A 19,467-nucleotide genomic window follows, 5' to 3' on the forward strand; every position below is an offset into this window, starting at 1 on the left:
ATCACTGTAAAATGTTACGTCACAAAGGCGATAACTTTAAATGTAGAAAGTTTACATTTCCACTGGTCAAAATGAAAATGACTCTGCAGTGCCATCTAGGGAAGGTGCGAGCGGCACATGAGAAGCTGCAAGCTTGCAGCGCTCTCCCAAACCCTTCTACAGTAAGATGTTGTGAAGCGTACTTAGACTTGTCCTACAGAGCTAGCCAGCCATTGAGTTCTTCTTGTCTGAGACTCTCTTTTTATTAAGGTACTAACGAGTGCTCTCAACTATCTAATTAATTGTTGAGTCTTTAAAATATATGCAAGTATGGGAAGAGATTTATCATAGCACTGACATGCGCTACTGTCAGCATGACAAGCACAGAACAGAAGTTTCTTCAATGCAGAGGTTCTCATCTGATAAAGAAGAGGCACTTCATAATTACAGAATTAGGAAATGTAGACAGCTTATTTCATTCGTACCGGTTTTGTTGTTAAAACTTCAGGGAAGCAAATCATTATTTGACATTCAATTACAGCTAAGAAGTTTTCCCTAACAAATAACATATGTGCTGGGGCTTCCGATTTTATTATGATGTCTAGAGAATCAGTACAGTATGTTTGAAATTAATAAAATGGATTTAATCCTTATTGATGCAAGGGACTGTCTTTCTACCATATACTCACTCTGTATTCTGCCGCCGGTGCGCTACTGAATTGCCTTGCTAATATTAATAATGTGTAATCTCTCTCTAAATGTGATAAACCTTTGAACTGCAGGCACACTTAAACCAAAGGCTCCCAGACTGTGCCCTGGTGAGACGCCGAATGACAGTTTGCCAGAAGCCGGAGGACTTATGGAGTCTGATCCCACAGACCCTCACTTTTGCCAATAATTATTATGAAAGTGGTCGTCCCACTGCTTTCAATGGAACATCTTAGATGGCTGATTGCTGATGGGTTCTCACTGGCTGAATGGGGTCTGTGGATAGTTCTGTCATCACTGCTTAGGGTCACCTTGTGGATGTGTCACCCGTGAGTGTCTTGCTCTGCACCTGTCACAGGGTATTAGTGAAGACTGGAGGCTGACAGTCAGCCCTGCTGATTCAGGATTAGGACAGCAGAACCCGGTCAGTCTAAGGGAGGCTCTGAGCACAGGAATCAAAGGGTTTGTCTGCTCTGCAATAAAACACTGGTAGCAGGCCCATGTCGGATGAGACGGGCTCGTAGGGTTGGGCTGCGGGGCTATAAAATTGCAGTGTAGACATTTGGGATCAGGCGGGAGCTGGGCTCTGGGACCCTCCCACTGTCCCAGAGTCAGCTAACCTGGGCCAGCCGTGGAGGTTTTATTGCAGTGTAGACATACCCAAAGAGTGGCTTAAATAAGCACTCTAAAATTCTGCTTAGATCTATTTTCCTAAGGTTTAAGCATCTCTCTCTCTCTTTCTCTCTCTTTCTCTCTTTTTTTTTTCTTGCTTACCCCTTTAAAATGTGGATCTTGCTGAGTCTCTAATAGTTGAGATTTTTGTGGTACCTTTGACAAAACTGAAGCTTGGTGTAACCTTAGGTGATACCGAGATACTAAACATGTGTTTGGCATTGGCTGACGCAACTGTCATGTCTGTGAAAGCATTTAGCACCGGCTATTAAAATCAAAGAAAGGATTTCCACACACAGATTTCATATTTTTGGAGCATCCTTGGATTTTTATCTGCACCAGAGGTTAGTATTTCTTACCTTATAATTATTTCATAGGAACGTAGGACTGGTTCATCAAGTGTAGCCCCCTGCTATCTCAGAAAACCATGTCATGTGATCATATAATTTCATATTAAAATAAAATTCAACCTCCCCTCCCCCGCCCCAATACCAGTGCTGCCAACTCTTGTTATTTTATTGCAATTCTCACAATATTTGGTATTTTTCTTAAATGCCCACTTCCTGGAGTCATGCGATCACATCAGAATCAGCTTTTTTTTCTAGCCCTTATGGTTGCAGGTTAAGGCTTGAAAACGTGAATCCTGAAGTTTCAAACCCCAGAAAGTATATAAAAAGAACCCTATTTGCTTATTTTATAAATCTTATGATTTGTAAGCCAGTCTCATGGTTTTTGGGGGACCTGATGCCTGATTTTTAAAATCTTGGGGTTGTCATTATTGGATAACATACACAGAACTGTAGGGAATTTGGTAGTTTACAATCCCTCACCATTGAAATCAATGGGAGTTTTGCTCTTGCCGTCAATGGGTTCAGGAGCAGACCCCTAGTATCTAGTGTGCAACACGGGTTGACTGTGCATCTGAAAAACTCATGATTTTGCAGTGGTCTAAGCCAGTCCCAGAGAATCATAATGGTCATCCATTTAGAAGCAGCTCATGTAATACTTCTGAAAGCCTGAATGGACACAGTCAGGTTGCAAGGCCTTCAGCAGCAGCACTGTATCTCCAAGGAGGTATTATAGTATGTCCTGCACAATAGCATTGGCTGCCGCTGAAGTGAATGGCATGGAGCAGGAAATGTTTTGTCAGTGCCATTAACTAGGTTCATTTCTATAATCTATGGCTAGGAAGCTTATCAGTAGGTTACCTTGCATTTGCCTGATTGCATCAAAAATATAGTTGTCTTTTTGAGCACAATCTGGAGAGGCACAAAATTCCTTGCAGTAGCACTGAGCCACGCAGTGCTGGGTTTATAGGCCTTGATTCAGCAAAGCATTTAAGCACATGAATACCGCCATTGACTTCAGAGGGACTTGCTTGAAGTTAGGCGTCTTCTTCAGGTCCATAGAACTGGATAGGATCACCGCAACGCCATCACATAACCCTGTTCATAAATTGATTGAGCTCCATTGGAATGCTTGTTACGTGGTTTGCCCCCACGACTCTGACTGGAAGCGTGGTGCAGAACCTCCCTCCTCTGACTGTTAGAGTAAGTACTTTGCAGAACTGGGGTCTGAGCGCTGGTGAATGGTAGAGAGCCCTGGGTAATGGGAACAGTGATCGTGTGTGTTCCCCCCCCCGCCCCGCCCGCATAACTCCCACTCCCAAACCCAACCTAGTGGGTCAGCCTCTGGCACTGAGGTCATTCTGCCTCTGGTCATTTCCCAGCCTCGCTGCTGAGACTGCCAATAGCTGCCCTTTGGTTTATGACATAATGACTGTGTTTACCTTGCTTTAATTTACAATCAAATGCCTAATGTATTTCTTCACCATCAACCATGCTTCATCTCTGAGGACCGTTGCGCCAGCCAGGTTGATAGTGTCGCACCAGGTATCGTGTAGTCAAGTTCCCAGATCTGGCTGAATCTTGCAAATCCATGAATCTGTGGGGTGAGTCCGTGGGTGGTGCCAGGTAGGGTCAGGGCATGCACCCCTTTGCATGTCAATGCCCAATTTGAGAGCACGGTGTACTGGCATGTTTTCGTCCATCCTGGCAACATGGCCGAAGAGCATGCAACACGGTTTTGAATAGAATGAGCCCTAGTGGATTTGAACATTCACGTTTACTGCACAGAATGACTCACTTGGCTGTATTTACTGCTTTTGTTCACAACAGTAGGAATTCTACATGATCCTGATTCTCTGGCAATTTGGGAACATCCAGAGGTGCAGTGATTTATAGATAGGCCCTGTCTAAGAACTGGAGTAATAAATTGCTAAATTTGGTCAGATTTTGGTTGTTCCATTTTCACAATACTCCCCCAAGCTCCTCTATCTCATTCTGATATTCGCTCTGTGATAGTTTGTTTAACTCTTTATGATGCTACATAGCAGGGGCTCGACCCTGTCCCCTGTCGCTCCAGTATGTTTGAGGGCGTGAAAGAGCTTTTCACTCTATCCCATCCGTGGGCAAATAACAGGACATAATATTTCCCTGGTGCTTAATGGGTGCCAGCTTTCACACCTCACTGAAAGTTGTGGTCTTCCAGATAGGGTGATCTTCCTATCTTCTGAGGAGGTGTGTAGCTGTCAGCCATCTAGGCCCTGAGCCAAAGACCATAAAAGTCTTTAGCTTCACTGGGCCTTGGATCAAGCACCTAGTAAGTAAACTGCAGTCAGCAGCATGCTATGCTAGCTGTGGGGGGACTTTACTTCACCTACTCTGTGGAATCCTGCGCTGGCTTACAAAATTCTTAGAGCAGAAGACACATGATGCACCATCCCTGATCTGCACAGCAGCACCGGCCAGGGCCAGATTGTGCTCTTAGGTCATAAGATCTCAGCTGGTGAACGGGAGAGCACTTCTGCATATGTAACCGATTATATAGAGATTGACTTTGAGGGATATGGTTAAAAATATGAAGAGATCCAGATCCTGCAGTCAATCTGTACATGTAACTCTCATCAAAATCAACTGGAGTCTGACCTGAGGGACCTGGCCCTTTAAATAAGCTACATACATGTGATAGTCAACAACTGGCTGCTGAATGACAGTGAGTGCTGTGACTTTCTTACATACAAGTTATTTTTTAATGGTTACATTAAAATGTGTTAAATCATTAACACAACTCTGGGGCCCAATCCTGCTTCTACTCACAAGACTAGCTCTTACACCAGTTGCTACACTGATTGCAATGGGATTACTCACATGAGTAAGGCGTTAACCACATTAGTATGTGTTTGCAGGATCAGGCCTATAGACAATCAGTGTGACTAAAGATAGGACTAAAACTCTGTGAACAGCTGATTCCTGTAGGCAGTGAGGAGAGTGGAGAAGCAGCATATGTTCATCTGAGTAGTGACTGCCATGTGAATATGGTGCTGAGAGCACTTGCTGGGGTAGAGTGGATTGTGCCGGCAGCATCAGTCTGTGGGTGTGGCTATTGACATCCGTATGATGTAGATGCATCCATTGCTCACTAAAGGAAAATGCCATCCTGTTGGAAAGCTGTATTGGGTGATCAGAAATGTAAGCCAATGGGAGTTCTGACTGAGTAAGGAGTTCAGGGTTTGGCTTTTAGCCTGGTTGGGAAGAGTTGGAAAAGCTGGCAGGATTTGCAATCCTTTCAATTGAAAACAGAGCCTGCTGCTTGGAACAACTTTTGCTTTTAAAATTTGTTGCAGGCACAATGCACTTTGCCCTTGAAAGTTCTTTGTGATGATTTTCCCAGAAGGGGAGTGAGATTCATAACGACACTGCTTTAGTCTGCAATTATATCTAATACCAAAACCTAGCATCCCCTTTCTTCATATTTATTTGCTACATCTGTTCCTGTCTCCGTTTGCCTTGTTTTTCTCTTTTGTACCATTCATCTCTTTTATATTCCAATGACATAAAATGAACCGATAATAGCCCTTTATCCTGTCATCTTGAAACTCATGCTCAGCCTAAAACAGCCAGTGAAATGTAAGTGTCTCATATTGATAGTCTAGCAACTGGCTGCTGAGTGACCAGCCAATCTCAGTGGATCTATACAGGGTGCATTTCATGTAGCTGTCGTATTAATGATATTCAGGCAACAAAGACTCCCTTGAGAGACTTGGGGCCTGATCCAAAGCCCATTGGAGTCAATGGAGATCTTTCCATTGACTTTGATGAGCTCTGGAGCAGGCTCTTAATATGTGTCGCTATAGTTTCAGAGTGGTAGTCATGTTAGTCTGAATCAGCACGAAGAACGAGGAGTCCTTGTGGCATCTTAGTGTTATCCATATTTCCACTAACCGTTTGATAGCGAGTATAATATTCAACATACTGCTGTGAGCTACAGATTAATGAAGGGTGACAGAGGTGGTTTTGGAAATTATGTTCATCACAGAATCAACAATGGACCATCGACTAGCCCTGACCCAAGGCGGGGAGGGTATTCGTAGCCAAGTTAGAGCTAAATTCTATGAGGCTGGGGGGAACCTATGCTCCTCTCCTGGGGCAGATACAGTAACAGTGAGCTCGGTGCCAGCAGAAAGACAGGTAATTGCCAGCTGTTCGGTCGCTGCAATTCCTCCCCCATAAGGCAGTTCATTGGCTTCCCCTCGCAGGCTCAGAATCCCCTTGTGCTGTGCACTAGCAGGCAAGTTGCCATCAGTTATTGAGCCCATCAGAATTGGTTTGATTGTGCCCCGGTCATACCCACTGCAGAGGAATTGGTGTTTTGGGAAAACTCTGGCAGCCAGTTCCGTTGCAGCAGCATTGCCAGAGAGCTGGGGAGGACGGGGGGCTCCAGAGCTGGTATGGAAAGGCAGGGTCTCCGTGCAGATGGCACTGTCCTCCTGCAGGTTCCCTAAGATCTGCTGGTTGTGGGGCAGAGCTGCTGGCTGCCCCACAAGGGAGCAATATTCCTTCCCCATCCCAATCGCGCCCGATTCAGACGAAACTCTGTTAGAGACTCTCGACAGAATTTTCCCCCCTGAAGTCTCTTTGCCACAGAAACAGCCAAGGGAGAGCTCAGTCTAGGGCACGAGAAAGTATATGTGATCTGATGGTCATTGTAGAAGTGTATGGGAGGTCATAGAAAATGGGGGGAGAAAGTGGGGTGAGCCTTCTGGCTATGGTTTGGCAGAGGTACAACAAAAGGTACACCCGGGGTAGCTGCCGTGCACTTGTCCATCCCAGTAGGATCTAACCTCATATCAGAAGCTCGTGTTTGTATTTTTTCATGGCTGGCAGTTGACGTGCTGGAACGAGGGGTGCTGCTGCACTCCCTGGCTGGAAGTGATTATATGCAGGGTTTACAGTTTGGTTCAATGGCTCTCGGCACCCCCACTGTACAAATTGTTCCAGCACCTCTGGCTGGCGGCCCGGGCCAGTTAAAAGTGATTGCCATGTTACTGCCATCAAAATGCAGTATTAAAACTATTTAGTGTGACAGCTGCCATCTTGGCTGACACATCCAGGATTGCATCGGGGATCTCCAGAGTTAGAAGCATGAGCTGCTACAGCTTAAGCTAAAGAGTCAAAGTTCTGTAGCTGGGGCCGTAACAGGCTCATATAGGGCATGGATCAGGCATTGATGAGGATCTGTAACATGCATGCACCAGGTGGTTACGTTAGCACAATAATGTAAGGGATTGAACAGGACATTATCTTTCTGGCAGCATTTTCTAGCAGCAGCAACCCACTTCTGTTGTGGGCTTGGGGTGTAGATGTTTTGCGAATATGGCTGGGAGTGGGGAACTCTTGCATTCTAGCCCTGCTACTGACACGGAGTCTCTGGGGGGTCTCGGGGACGTCATTTGGAATCACGGTGCCTTTGTGTCCCCATCTGGGCTAACATTTACTGAGTCACAGAACAGGCTGTGTTGTGGGCAGGGCTCAGCCTGCTCGTGACAGGGGGAAGCAGGCAGTCTGGACTCCGTGCAGGGCTGTGCGGCCGTCCGCAATCCCGCTCTGCTTGTGAGCACAAAGGGGGAATTTAGAAGTGAGCCAGAGAAGGGCCAAGGGCAGAGCTGAGGGGTTGGTGTGGATCAACCCCCACAGAGACAAGGCACACAGGGTGCAGGAGCTACTCTAGTTCTGAGACTGGGATAGCAGCCAGAGAATGGCTCCCCTCAGGAGAGAAGCGTTCTTTCCCCAGTCGTTTAAGGAGATCCCAGGGCACAGCTCAAGCAGTGAGATACATGCAGGGGGCAGGATATGGGGCTAAATGACTTTGACTGCTATTTATACATCATCACCTTCAGTACAGGGACTGCTGCACCACAGTCAACAGACCCAGCCATAAGTGGAGGAAGCGGGTCCATTGGCTATGGCTCTATCCTGCAACTCAGGAGATTCATGTTTGAATCTCTGCTCTGCTACAGGCTTCCTGGGTAACCTTGGGCAAGTCATTTAGTTTCTCTCTGCCTCAGTTCCATCTACAAAATGGAGGTAATAGTCTTCCCTTGCTCCTCAGTCTCAGTACATTAATGGCTCTGGGGTGCTCTGATGCTTTGGTGATGGGGCCATATAAGAATTTTAGATAGATAACCGCTGGAGCTCTCGGGTACTGTGTAATATGCCTGATAGGTGAATCCTTTTTGATGATTATCCATATACAATGAAATCAGTGCAAGGAAATGGATGCTAGATGTGGCTTGAGAACTGTAGTTAATATTTGAATCTATTTGCCTTAAATCTGAAATATCAACAAATGTATATCAGCATGCACTTTGACTCTATCTGGGTTACAATTTACAGTGTTTATAACAAGCAGGGAAAAACCTGAGTGAAGAGATTAGAAATACCTCAGTGACATAAAGCACCGGAAAGAAAGCTTTTGTTAATTGTCGATCATTCGGCCAGTGTTTTCAGAAGTGGCTAATGATTTTGAGCACCTCTGTTTTTGGATGCCTCAGAGGGGCCTGATTTTCAGACCGCGCCGAGCACCCGCCCTCTAAAATCAGACCATTTTCAGGTGTCACAAGTTGGGTGCCCACAAGTTGAGGCAACCAAAATCACTAGTCACTTTTGAAAAACCTTGGCCTTAAACTCACCAGCTGTTGAGGTAAAATTATGTTGGATTTAGGGAGAATGTGGCATACTTCCCCCCGTCTGCTGCTTGCATAAACATGAGGTCATGAACTAATGTACTTTGGGTGAGGGAGACAAAGCCTGTCTCCAAGTGATCTTAGGTCCTTCCCACAGCAGTGCCAATGCAGATATAAAAATGTAAAGCACACAAGCAGGATCAAAGCACCTATCTAAACATTGCTTCCTGTACATAAAACCAATCGCCTATCCGTAACTGGAGCAGAACCAGATGGACAAAGCTCATGTTTTCTCAGCCAGGGATGCTGATTCTTTTCAAACTGAAATCTGCAACTAGAGTTATAAATAGTAAATGCATACATTTTTGTACCAGTTTTGTTTCCTTGTTTCTAGTCTCTTTAGTTATCCAAAAGCAAATTCTGGTGTGATGTAAGTCTAGAAGGGTTCCTTATGTTTTGGAATCTGGCTCCTGAGTTGTTTTGTAAATGCAATTACAGCTGATTTTTCAAAATGTGATTTGCAAAGACTTGTACCACTGGCCCCTTTCTGGTGTTAATATATTGCTCTTGTCTGAAAGAGATGGCATGAAATGCTTGAAATTGCACTATGCTTTTCACACAATCCTATGGCAGTGTTGCTATAGCTAAGGCTGGTTAATAACTCCATTATAAACTCCTGTTTGCAGAAGTTGTTTTCCTAAAACAATCTCTATGCCGTGTTTATATTATGCATATGTAGAATGACTAGAAGTTTATTAGTGGATGGTTAAATGTTTGCATAATGGTAAATTTCTTTGAAATGGGATGAGTCCATCATAAAGGCTGCTGTCTTTTTATACTTTGGAGGAGGAAAAAAATCTATTGTAAATGTTAACTTCAGAACGCTGGTTGCCACATAGCACTGGGAATCTATGAAGTACATATAATTGTCTAAAAAGTGGGTAGCTTTACACTGTGTGCTGCAGTGTAATATGCTGTGGAAAAGATATGATCACAGTGGAGGCCAGCTCATGCCTATCAGAGGCAGGAAGTGTTGTGGAGACCTGACACCCCAGCAGGTGCTTCAGCAGTACCAGTTCTGGGAGTGGGGCCAGCCCCGGCTCGCTCGGGAAAGTGCAGGGCGTTCAATTGTGGAGAATAGAAAGGAAGAGGCAGGGACTGGGCCAGGCGCCAACTAGCCCTTAAGTGTCTCAAACACTTCCTGGAGTGTCTCTTTAAAATAGTATTTCACACCAGCCCCCTTCCAAGGAGGAACAAGAAACCAACATCCATTAGGACAGGGCAGCTTGCTTCTCCTGGGGTGCCCAGCCCGCTCTGTGCCAGGTGCAGGGCTGACTGTGGGGTCATGACACTACATCTTCCCCCTGCTCATCCCAGCTCCTCCTTAGCAGTGGTGCATGGAGGGAACAATTCTGCCCCACCCCCCTCCAAGCACACCGCTCTTTACATGGGGAACTCAAGAGTGGGCTGGGGAGAAGGACCCTAGGCCCACTTCCACCAAGCACCAGAGTCCAGGTTGGAACTTGCCTTGATGCACCTACCTCTCCTGGAGTTGTTCAAGAACTGCTTGGGGTTGTCGGGTACTGTGCATCCACTTCTGTCCTCGGCTGCTACCCCGCAGCACCCCCTGAAGTGAGGGAGTAAGTGGGGGCAGAACTGGGCTAGTCATTGCACACCTGGACAAAGTCGCTTATTAAGTGTCTAAAACAGCTTTGTGATTCCTACAAGCTGGCTTCCCTCGGAAGCTTAAAATGTAGCCTTCTGGGTCAATGATTCTGAACTTTTTCATACCATGACAGTCCTGGGCCCTCCTCCTACATAGCTGGGAAAGGTAGAGTGGTTATGACCCACTGTAGATTGCAAACCCCAGGCTGAGAAGACCTAAAAGTGGCAATGCTTCAACAAAAAAACTTCAAAAACAGACTCCAACGAGGGACTGCTGAATTGGAATTAATTTGCAAACTGGATACAATTAATTTAGGCTTGAATAGAGACTGGGAGTGGATGGGTCATTACACAAAGTAAAACCATTTCCCCATGTTTATCCCCCCCCATCCCTCACTGTTCCTCAGACGTTCTTGTCAACTGCTGGAAATGGCCCACCTTGATTATCACTACAAAAGGTGCCCACCCCCGCTCTCCTGCTGGTAATAGCTCACCTTAAGTGGTCACTCTCCTTACAGTGTGTATGGTGACACCCATTGTTTCATGTTCTCTATGTATATAAATCTCCTCACTGTATTTTCCACTGAATGCATCCGATGAAGTGAGCTGTAGCTCACAAAAGCTTATGCTCAAATAAATTGGTTAGTCTTTAAGGTGCCACAAGTCCTCCTTTTCTGTTCTAGGTTGTTACCAAAGCCACATGTGCATGGTAGACATGAAGTGTGATTAGTGGTGACCCTTAGACTATTGCCAGCTTTACCCAAGACAAATCAGCACAGTTACCTCCCTGCCTGCAGCATTCCCTGGCACTCTGACATGGTTACTATAGGAAGTATCTGGACTACTTAAACATATGTTTTTGGAGAGATTTGGTCTAGTTCAAACAGGAATTATTTTGGGGCAGTTCTCAGGCCTGTGTTATGCAGGAGGTCAGATCACAATGTTACCTTCTAGTCTTAGAATCTATGAATCTATTAAAAAACACTGACGGTATCCACTTGGAAATACTTGTATAGACCCTGATTCTGGTACCCTTGCCAAGGGCACTCTTGAAGCCATGGTGATGGGCACTGCATGAACCTAGATAAATGTTGAATAGTACTTTACTGACTGAAGTAGCCCCATGGAGTTCTGTGGTACTGTTTAAATGAGCAAAGAGGGTGGAGTCAGCCCCTCAGTTGTCTCAGATGGTTGGCAGGATATGAAGGGCCACCACTGTATGTCCATAGAAAGACACACAAACTGGCTTCTTCAACTAAACTTTCTCACAGCCACAATACAAACAACACCGAAGAAAGGGAGAAGGTGTAGGAACTGCCTCACGGGAAGCAGGGAAGAATCTAGACCAACTGTGGCCTATATATAGAGAGAGAGAGAGAGAGAGACTGTGACAATTTTTTTAGGGCCCTAGAATACTAGAAAGTTGCCTTCAGTATAAAGGTTAGCTAGCTGATGGATAGATAGATACTATATATTCTGTTTCCCTGGACTTTTATGAGTTCAGTGTCCTTTAGGAGACACATTATTCAAAGTTTACTTTAAAAAAAAACAACTAATTTAATTGTAGGATATTGTCCCAATAAGGGGACCAGAAAATTGTATCGCAGAACTCCCCTGCAGTTGTCACTGAGAAAGCTCCGGTCTGCTGTGTGAAAGAGAGAAGATATTATACGTGAAACCATTGCCTTAATCCAAAGGGGTTGCATCACTTTAAAGTTGAAGGAGAGCATTAGCTAATATATTTATATTTTAACTGCTGCGCTTAACAATGGAATGAAAGAAAAGTGTTAGCAGAGGTCAAGCATGGTTTGAATGTGTTGCAAATGGTTTCCCAGGGAAACAGCAAATCAGTACTCATAGCTTGCTGCCGCATCTCCAGAACAACACCAGATTCCAGCCATAGCCGAGTGTTTACTATTGTACTGGGGACCAAAAGCAATGCAGAGGCTAAAGACGGAATGAGTGTACATCTTAGGAGAACAATTTGAAAGGATGAAGAAACATTCAGCGAGAGTGGCACCATTAGCATCTTACAGTGTTTCTGAATTAAATTCACCTATACCAGACGGTAAATGCTCTTTTACTGCATATCTACCCTTAGGGATGCAATTAGTTTACATGCTACTCTTGTTCTTTTCCAATTTATATATCTTATATTTTTTAAAAAGTAACTGGAGGCTTTAAGTATTTCTGGCACTTTCTTTCATTTTTTATTTTAAAATGAGTGTAGTCAGAAATGTCTAGTTTTTCAATATGCAACTGGTATGGGAACAATTTTAGGTGGAGAAACTAATATTAAAATGAGGCAGAACTCAAAAAGTTGGTTTGCTTTTGTTTTCACTGTTAGAAAAGGCACAAAATGTAGCTCTGTGCTAGCTTCCCCAGTTGTCCGTAGTATTTATATACCATGCTCGAGATTTAGCCCTATGTTTTAAACATTGTAATGCGTGGCACTAACTTCCTATGCTTGCTGTCTCTTAACTTAAGAGAGAAGAGACAGTAATAGTTCCTTTACGCTGGTCCTCTTCCTCTTACTTGTTAGAACAATAGCGGATATGAACAACTGCGTAATACACATATGCTACAGAATAGCAATTGGGGGGAAAATGTTTCCCATGTTATTGAACTGAGATGACAACCTAACGTAAAGTGCAGCAGGAACGCTCATTTTCATTCCCTGCTGAGTGTGAACTTCACGTCACTCTTATTGCTCAGCGTTACAGATGATCGCTATACATTAGCTGGTGATGCAGATAAAAAGCTTGGAACATAAAATATATAACACTATATTTCTGGGTATAAATTAAAAAAAGGTTTGAAAAAGCCTTTACTATTGCTCAAGTTCATTTTATTTGAATATATCTCCATAGGAATCCCAAGCTTTAAGTACTTTCTTTCAAGTTTACCATATTTGAATTTAAAATATCTCAAAGAGCAGAGGAGTTCTTTCAAAAGTTGCTTACTGAGGCAGGAATACATTTTAAATTTACTATTTATGGTGTGTTGTTAAGGATGCTCTTGCTGTGGTGTTGTAAGAGGCATTGTATCTCTGGTTTGATTTTTGCGGCTCTTGCTAGCAATGGAAATGTTATTACTTTGCATTGTATGTTAAATTCAGTACTTTGTTCATGATTAAAAGAAAATTATGGCACTTTTTCAAATACTGTATAGTGCTTATCAACAAAAGCATGATAGCAGTGTGATTTAAAGTTCCTGAATCTATAAGGACATGACTGGCTAAATTTCAGGTAGGACTAGTTTCCTATACAAGCAAAACTATTTTAGAAATCATCTACTGCACTTGGACTTTGGCATAGGTGTGATATGTGACATTAATATTTATACAGTTGTTTGCAGCTGGTCTAGTTAAATATGTTTCTTTTCCTATAAAAGTCTTAAAGAAAATCAAAAGTGCAGCTAGAGCTGAGTTCATATGTTGATTCTCTCTGTGGTCTTGTGGCACCTGATTTAAAGAAATGCTAAATGTTAATTCATATATTCAACCGCTCATAAGTGTCTTGCTTTAAAGAAGTGGTATTCAAATTATAATCATTCAGCTCAGTTAACTCACCATCACCACTGGTGAGCTGCTATTATTGGTGATTGTTATTGTTATTTGAAATGTGGTAGCACTGAGGAGCACCAGCCATGGCCCAGGACCCCATTGTGTTTACATGCTGTACAAACACAGAACAAAAAATGGTCCCTGCCCCAAAGAGCTTACAAACTGAGTATGTGACAAGCGATGGTTCCCTAAAGGTTGCCAAAGTCAAAACACCGTGAAGGATGCCAGTTCCAGGGGCCAGTCTTCACCTTGTCCGGACACTTGTCTGCTGCCCATGGGGGACAGGAATGTCTGTCCTCCACCTGAGTTTACACTGGCCCACTTCCACAGAGAAGAAGAAAACGCAGCTGTTTAAATAAGAATAAAAGGCTGTGGACTATGGGGGAGTGGCCAGATGGCAGAATTTATCATTTCAGACAGGTCAAGGTTGAAAGCATTTGTGTTACAGATGAAACTAGCAAGGCAGAACAAAAATCAAAGCTCCTGCTAGCTCATATATTGAATGCAAATGCGTGCAGCCAGATTCACAGGTCTGCAAAGATTCCAGCTGGCCTTTCCAAAGATTCCTCAAGGAGGTGGGCACCCGACTTCAAATGAATGAGTTTTGGGTGCCTGACTCCCTTAGGCTCCTCTGGAAAATTCCAGCCTCAGACTGGTCAGAGTTTGTTTGACAAGTTATGACACCATCATAAAAATTATTTAGTTTTGAATTACCATGTACGAAGACTCAAAATTACCATTTTCAACAACAACATAGAACCAGCAGTGACCTGCCAAGAGATTTGCTTGTATCTGTCCAATTCCTAGGGATAGGTGTTCATGTAGCAATTTTTGCAACCTACTGGGAGCCTCAGTAGAGGCCAAGGACTGAATTAGCAGGGAGGCTGAGCTGTTCCTGAGAGGTGATCTTCGGGTAGTGAGGCACTTGTATGGGGGAGCAAGATATACACATGCACTGTGGCCGACGGTGCTGTACCTCTTTTGTGGATAAACAGAGACTGGAGTGTCTGTAGTTTTCCGTCTGGTACCTTTCTTGATCAGTAACCAACCAGAGATCATAATCAAATCTAAATGATACCCCAACCACACCCACAAATACCAACTTGTATTATATCCCTCCTTTTCCAAAAGTCTGAGGAAAGAGAGGCCTTTCCCAAAAGAAGTGCCAGAGATTTTTCCTATCTGTATAAATCCCCCTGTGACAAGAGGGTCTGGTACCAACGGTGAAAAATTCTATTAGCGATCACCCTCTAAAAACGGCAGAGTTGTCTGAGACTGTCTTTTGGCCTGGGAATCCCCAGTGGCAGAAGCCTCTTCAAAACCCTCCATGCATGCGATGAAATTAGAAGGGACGTTCTCACCATTGGACAGTCTGAAATTTTGCATGGACTTCCTCTGTGATGTGAAAGCTCTGGGGTGGTAGGGAGTTCCACATGAATCCTTTTAATGATGTTCCCCTCTACTGACCAGCATGGAGGGAAGCAAAGCTCCAACAAAGATGGAAAGAAAGGTGCTGGATATGGTCTGAGAGGACAGGAGCTGCAAGCCTGAAAGCTCCCCTGTCTGTCTTTCCCCCCACCAAGTCCAGGGGATTCCCTTTGAAAGAGTAACAGGTGGAAGAGATTCTACAGGAATGTAGGCTTGGGTCATCGTCAGCCAAAGAGGTGAACCAAGGAGCAGTTGCTCTACGTAGAATGCTATCTGGGAAAAGACACGAAGGCAGCCTCAAATCTTTCTGAGCTGTGGGTGCTCAGCAGCGCTGGAAACATGCCTGAGGTGCCTCAAGTTGGGAACCCCAAACTAGGGGGAGTGCTTTTGAAAACACTGGCCTTAATCTCAGGCAATTTGTCATAGAGTTTGATGCTGGTCTGACCAGCACTAGCTCCTCACAGCAGCATTAGTATGCCATGGTGCAGCTAGGAGCATGCAGCCGTGGTGAGAGTGCAAATGGCAGCAGAGTGCGTGACCGGTCATGCTGCCTGGGGTTGTGTGGAGAAACTTCTACTACGTGTCTCTCATGAGGAATCTGCGGGGTTAGGACCTGAGAATTCCTGGGGAGCCACCTAGAGCTGGTTACAGGATGACCTTTCTGTTTCGGGACAGCTTTCAGGGCTTTGAAATTTTTTGTTCCAATGTGGCATGAAAGCATACACTTCAAATGTTTTCATGAAGCAGTGTAAAAATGTCCATCCTTGGTGCAAAACCAGCAAGTTTTCAGTTCTGGTGTCACCTCAGAAACTTTCTCGCTGAAATCTATACATCTCCACAACACCTTTCTGCTTCAACGCAACAGCATATTTCAGTGAAAATACATTTTGTCGAAAATGTTCTGAGCGGCTCCAGAGCTTCCCACTCAGTCTGCACAGCAGGTCGTGCCTCCCCATGCATCCATGGGAAAGAAATATTAGCAAAGTTTTGATGTTTTTCTGGCTGTCTCAGAATGCCACTTATGCATTTTACAGGGTGCTCGGAAATAATGGATTGGCCCTTCCATGCCTCAGGTCTCTTTCTGTAAAATGAGGATAAGAATAGTTCATTTATCCCACCCTTTGATTTGTCTATTTATGTCACAAGTCAGGCAAAGATCCTGTCAGGGTTCCTTCCCCACTCTGAACTCTAGAGTACAGATGTGGAGACCTGCATGAAAGACCCCCAAGCTTACTTCTACCACCTTAAGTTGAAACTTCCCCAAGGCACAAATTCTTTGCCCTTGGACGGTACGCTGCCACCACCAAGTGACTTAACAAAGAATCAGGGAAAGGACCACTTGGAGTTCCTATTCCCCCAAAATATGCCCCCAAGCCCTTACACCCCCTTTCCTGGGGAGGCTTGAGAATAATATCCTAACCAATTGCTTACAAAGTGATCACAGACCCAAACTCCTGGGTCTTAGGGCAATAGAGAAATCGGTCCAGTTCTTAAAAGAAGGATTTTATTTTAAAAAAGGTAAAAATCACCTCTGTAAAATCAGGATGGAAAATAATTTTACAGGGTAACAAAAGAGTCAAAAACACAGCAGAACTTCCTCTAGGCTTAGTTTCAAAGTTACAGAAACCAGGAATAAACCTCCTTCCAGCAAAGGAAAAATTCACAAGCAAAACAAAAGATAATCTAACATGCCTTGCCTGGCTTTTACTTACAATTTGTGTAATATGAGAGACTTTTAGGATGGTTTATGGGAGAAAGAGTTTTCTGACCTGATGCTTCTCTGCTTCCGAAGAGAGCACACAAAACAAAACCTCTCCCCCGCCCCGCCCCCCACAAGATTTGAAAGTATCTTCCTTCCCCATTGGCCCTTTTGGTCAGGTGCCAACCAGGTTATTTAAGCTTCTTAACCCCTTACAGGTAAGGAGGAATTCTAGGCTACCCTTAGCTGTATGGTTATGACAGATCCCTACTGGGACTTTAACAAACGCTTACAGTTAAACCCGGGCTTAATCCTGTCATGAATTGGAACCCTAGATTTTCTTTGTGTGTGCGTGTGTGTGCGTGTGTGTGTGTGTGTACAGCAGGATGATCTGATGACCAGCTGGTCTAGTGGTCAGGTTTCTGCTGGCCTAGTCATCCCAGAGGGGGGTCCAGCTGTGGCCTCAGTCACCCCTGCGTGCTCCAGTTGCTCCCCCAGAGATTCTGTCACTACGGAGGAGCAGGGGGAGAGGGAGAAAGTAGGCGGACCCAGGCCCACCCACTCCAGTGGGTCTGAACCCGAGGCTTTAGGGGTTTATTAAAGCATCTGTCCCAGTTATTGAGCTACCCCACATTATGTTTCCCCTAGGTCACTTCCTACTAGTCCAGAGCTCCTCAGTTTGGGGCATGATCGCTGGCTGTGCAGACTCTCCTCCATCTCTTAGTGACTTGTGAAGCATTCTCTTTTAGGGCTTTCAGCTCCTGAAGAGGGGGAGAATCCAAATGACTGCTGCTAGAGCAGCCTTCACTAGGCTGCTGCCACTCCTGACCCAACTCTCAGCATCAGCCTTGCTTTCTGGTGCAGTATGCAGCTCCTTCCCCCCTTCCCCTGGACTTCTACCAGTGTCCTGTGGAACTGTTCCTCCACTGGGAACATGCTCTGCTTGTGTGTGTGTGTATAACTGTATACAATGCCTAGCACAGTGGAGCCTCTGCGGGGTGTCTCTGTTATGCAGATATATGTATAAAGCTGTGCATCGTGTGTGACTGTGCCTATTAAAAGACGTCTTCCGAGGCCTATGTATCTCCGTGAATTTATTACACTGTATAACAATGGAGACCCTCAATCATATTATTATTATTTGAAATATGAGTGGTTGCTCTCATAATGTCCAAAAACTGAGCTGGATTCTCCTCTCACAGCAGCTTCATGCTAGTATAAAACCAAAGATTTCAGTGGAGCTACTTTTGATTTACTGCAGTGAAAGTGAGATCAGAATCCAGCTCATAGACAGGGCTGTGTCTGTCTGGACATGGCACTAAATACTAGCATTGATTGGATTCTTGGGCTTTTCAAAATGATTCTTGTGTGTGTAAAAAGAAAAGAAGTACTAGTGGCACCTTAGAGACTAACCAATTTATTTGAGCATAAGCTTTCGTGAGCTACAGCTCACTTCATCGGATGCATTCAGTGGAAAATACAGTGGGGAGATTTATATACACACAGAACATGAAAAAATGGGTGTTATCATACACACTGTAAGGAGAGTGTGTGTGTGTGTTGTGTTGTGGGGGGGTTACAACCTTTTATTTTAGGAATAAAATATATAAATCTGTGAAGCTATAAGAGGCAATGCACAGTAAGGTTTATTACAGAGCTGGTTCATAATAAGAGATTTGCTTTTGACGTGTGTTGCTCAGCTTTAGATGTGTTTAGGTATCCCAACAGTCAATGCATCTGCTCCAGATGATGGGCCTGAGCCAAAGCCCATTGAAGTCAATGAGGATCTTTCCTTTTACTTCAGTCAGTATAGGGGCAAGCCCAGTGGGATAGGCACACTTTGTGCTGCCATGTTTGTGGCAAAAGATATCCTTTTTTTCATTATTTTAAAAATATATGTTAGAGAGAGATGAAATACAAGGACCCGATTCTGAAGCTCTTACTCGGGTAAACTGATGGTACGTCTACACAGCAAAGAAAAATTCATGGCAGGCCCATGACTGCCGACTCAGCTCATGGGGCTCAGGCTGTGGGGCTTTCATGGCTGTGTAGACTTCTGGGCTAAGGCTGGAGCCTGGGCTCTGGGACCCGCCCACCTCACAGAGTCCTAGAGCCCGGTTCCAGCCTGAGCCTGGACATCATCACAGCAATGAAACAGCTCCGCAGCCTGAGTTGGCTGGCACGGGCCAGCCGCGGGTGTCGAGTTGCTGTGTAGACACGCCTTCAGTGGCCTAGTTCCTTCCTTCCCACAGAAACTCTCGGGAGGAAATGTCTTTGAGGTTTCCTCACAAAGCCCATTTAAACTGACATCAAAGGGTTTGGATCAGGCCCAGAATGCCCTAAGAATGTTCTTTTTGGGGGCAGGGTTAGTTCCTCCACACATACCATGGAATTAGCAGAGGATTCCACTAACTTCATGGATTCCCCAAACATCCCAGATCCTATGTTTCCACATTAACCTATGTGTAAGGGGACTGTTGGCCCCTTACAAAAACTCAGTGGGGGTGTTTTGGTCGGCTAGCTCCCAGTACCAAAAGGAAGGGGAAGGGTCGATGGGAAATCAGGACCCTGTGACTGACAGTCCTCAAGAACAATGGGGAGAGGCCAATGGTCCAGGTCAGCCTGAATGAGAGGACGGGAAGGATAATGAGGGAGTCAGGAGGCCGGGGGGTCCGCATCCTCCATGTGAGCTGGAATTGCCTGAAACAGAGTGGGGCTGAGTTAAGG

At 44.7% G+C, this 19,467-nt stretch overlaps 1 protein-coding gene across 2 annotated transcripts in view; it reads left to right on the forward strand.

The window, feature by feature from the left end:
• Positions 1 to 19,467, forward strand: part of SLC35F4 (solute carrier family 35 member F4) — a 182,093-nt gene that overhangs the window by 106,376 nt on the left and 56,250 nt on the right. Inside the window, exon 1 of one of the 2 annotated variants that reach the window (XM_074956441.1) lies at positions 11,981 to 12,116. The exons of the other annotated variant lie outside the window; for it this stretch is intronic. Coding sequence (XP_074812542.1) covers positions 12,041 to 12,116 — 76 coding nt within the window. The 5' untranslated portion in view covers positions 11,981 to 12,040. Of the gene's footprint in view, positions 1 to 11,980; positions 12,117 to 19,467 lie in introns of those variants that run through there. 2 annotated transcript variants of the gene reach the window in all.

The sequence above is a fragment of the Natator depressus genome, chromosome 6 (genome assembly GCF_965152275.1).
Source record: "Natator depressus isolate rNatDep1 chromosome 6, rNatDep2.hap1, whole genome shotgun sequence".
In the NCBI taxonomy this organism is placed as follows: Eukaryota; Metazoa; Chordata; order Testudines; family Cheloniidae; genus Natator; species Natator depressus.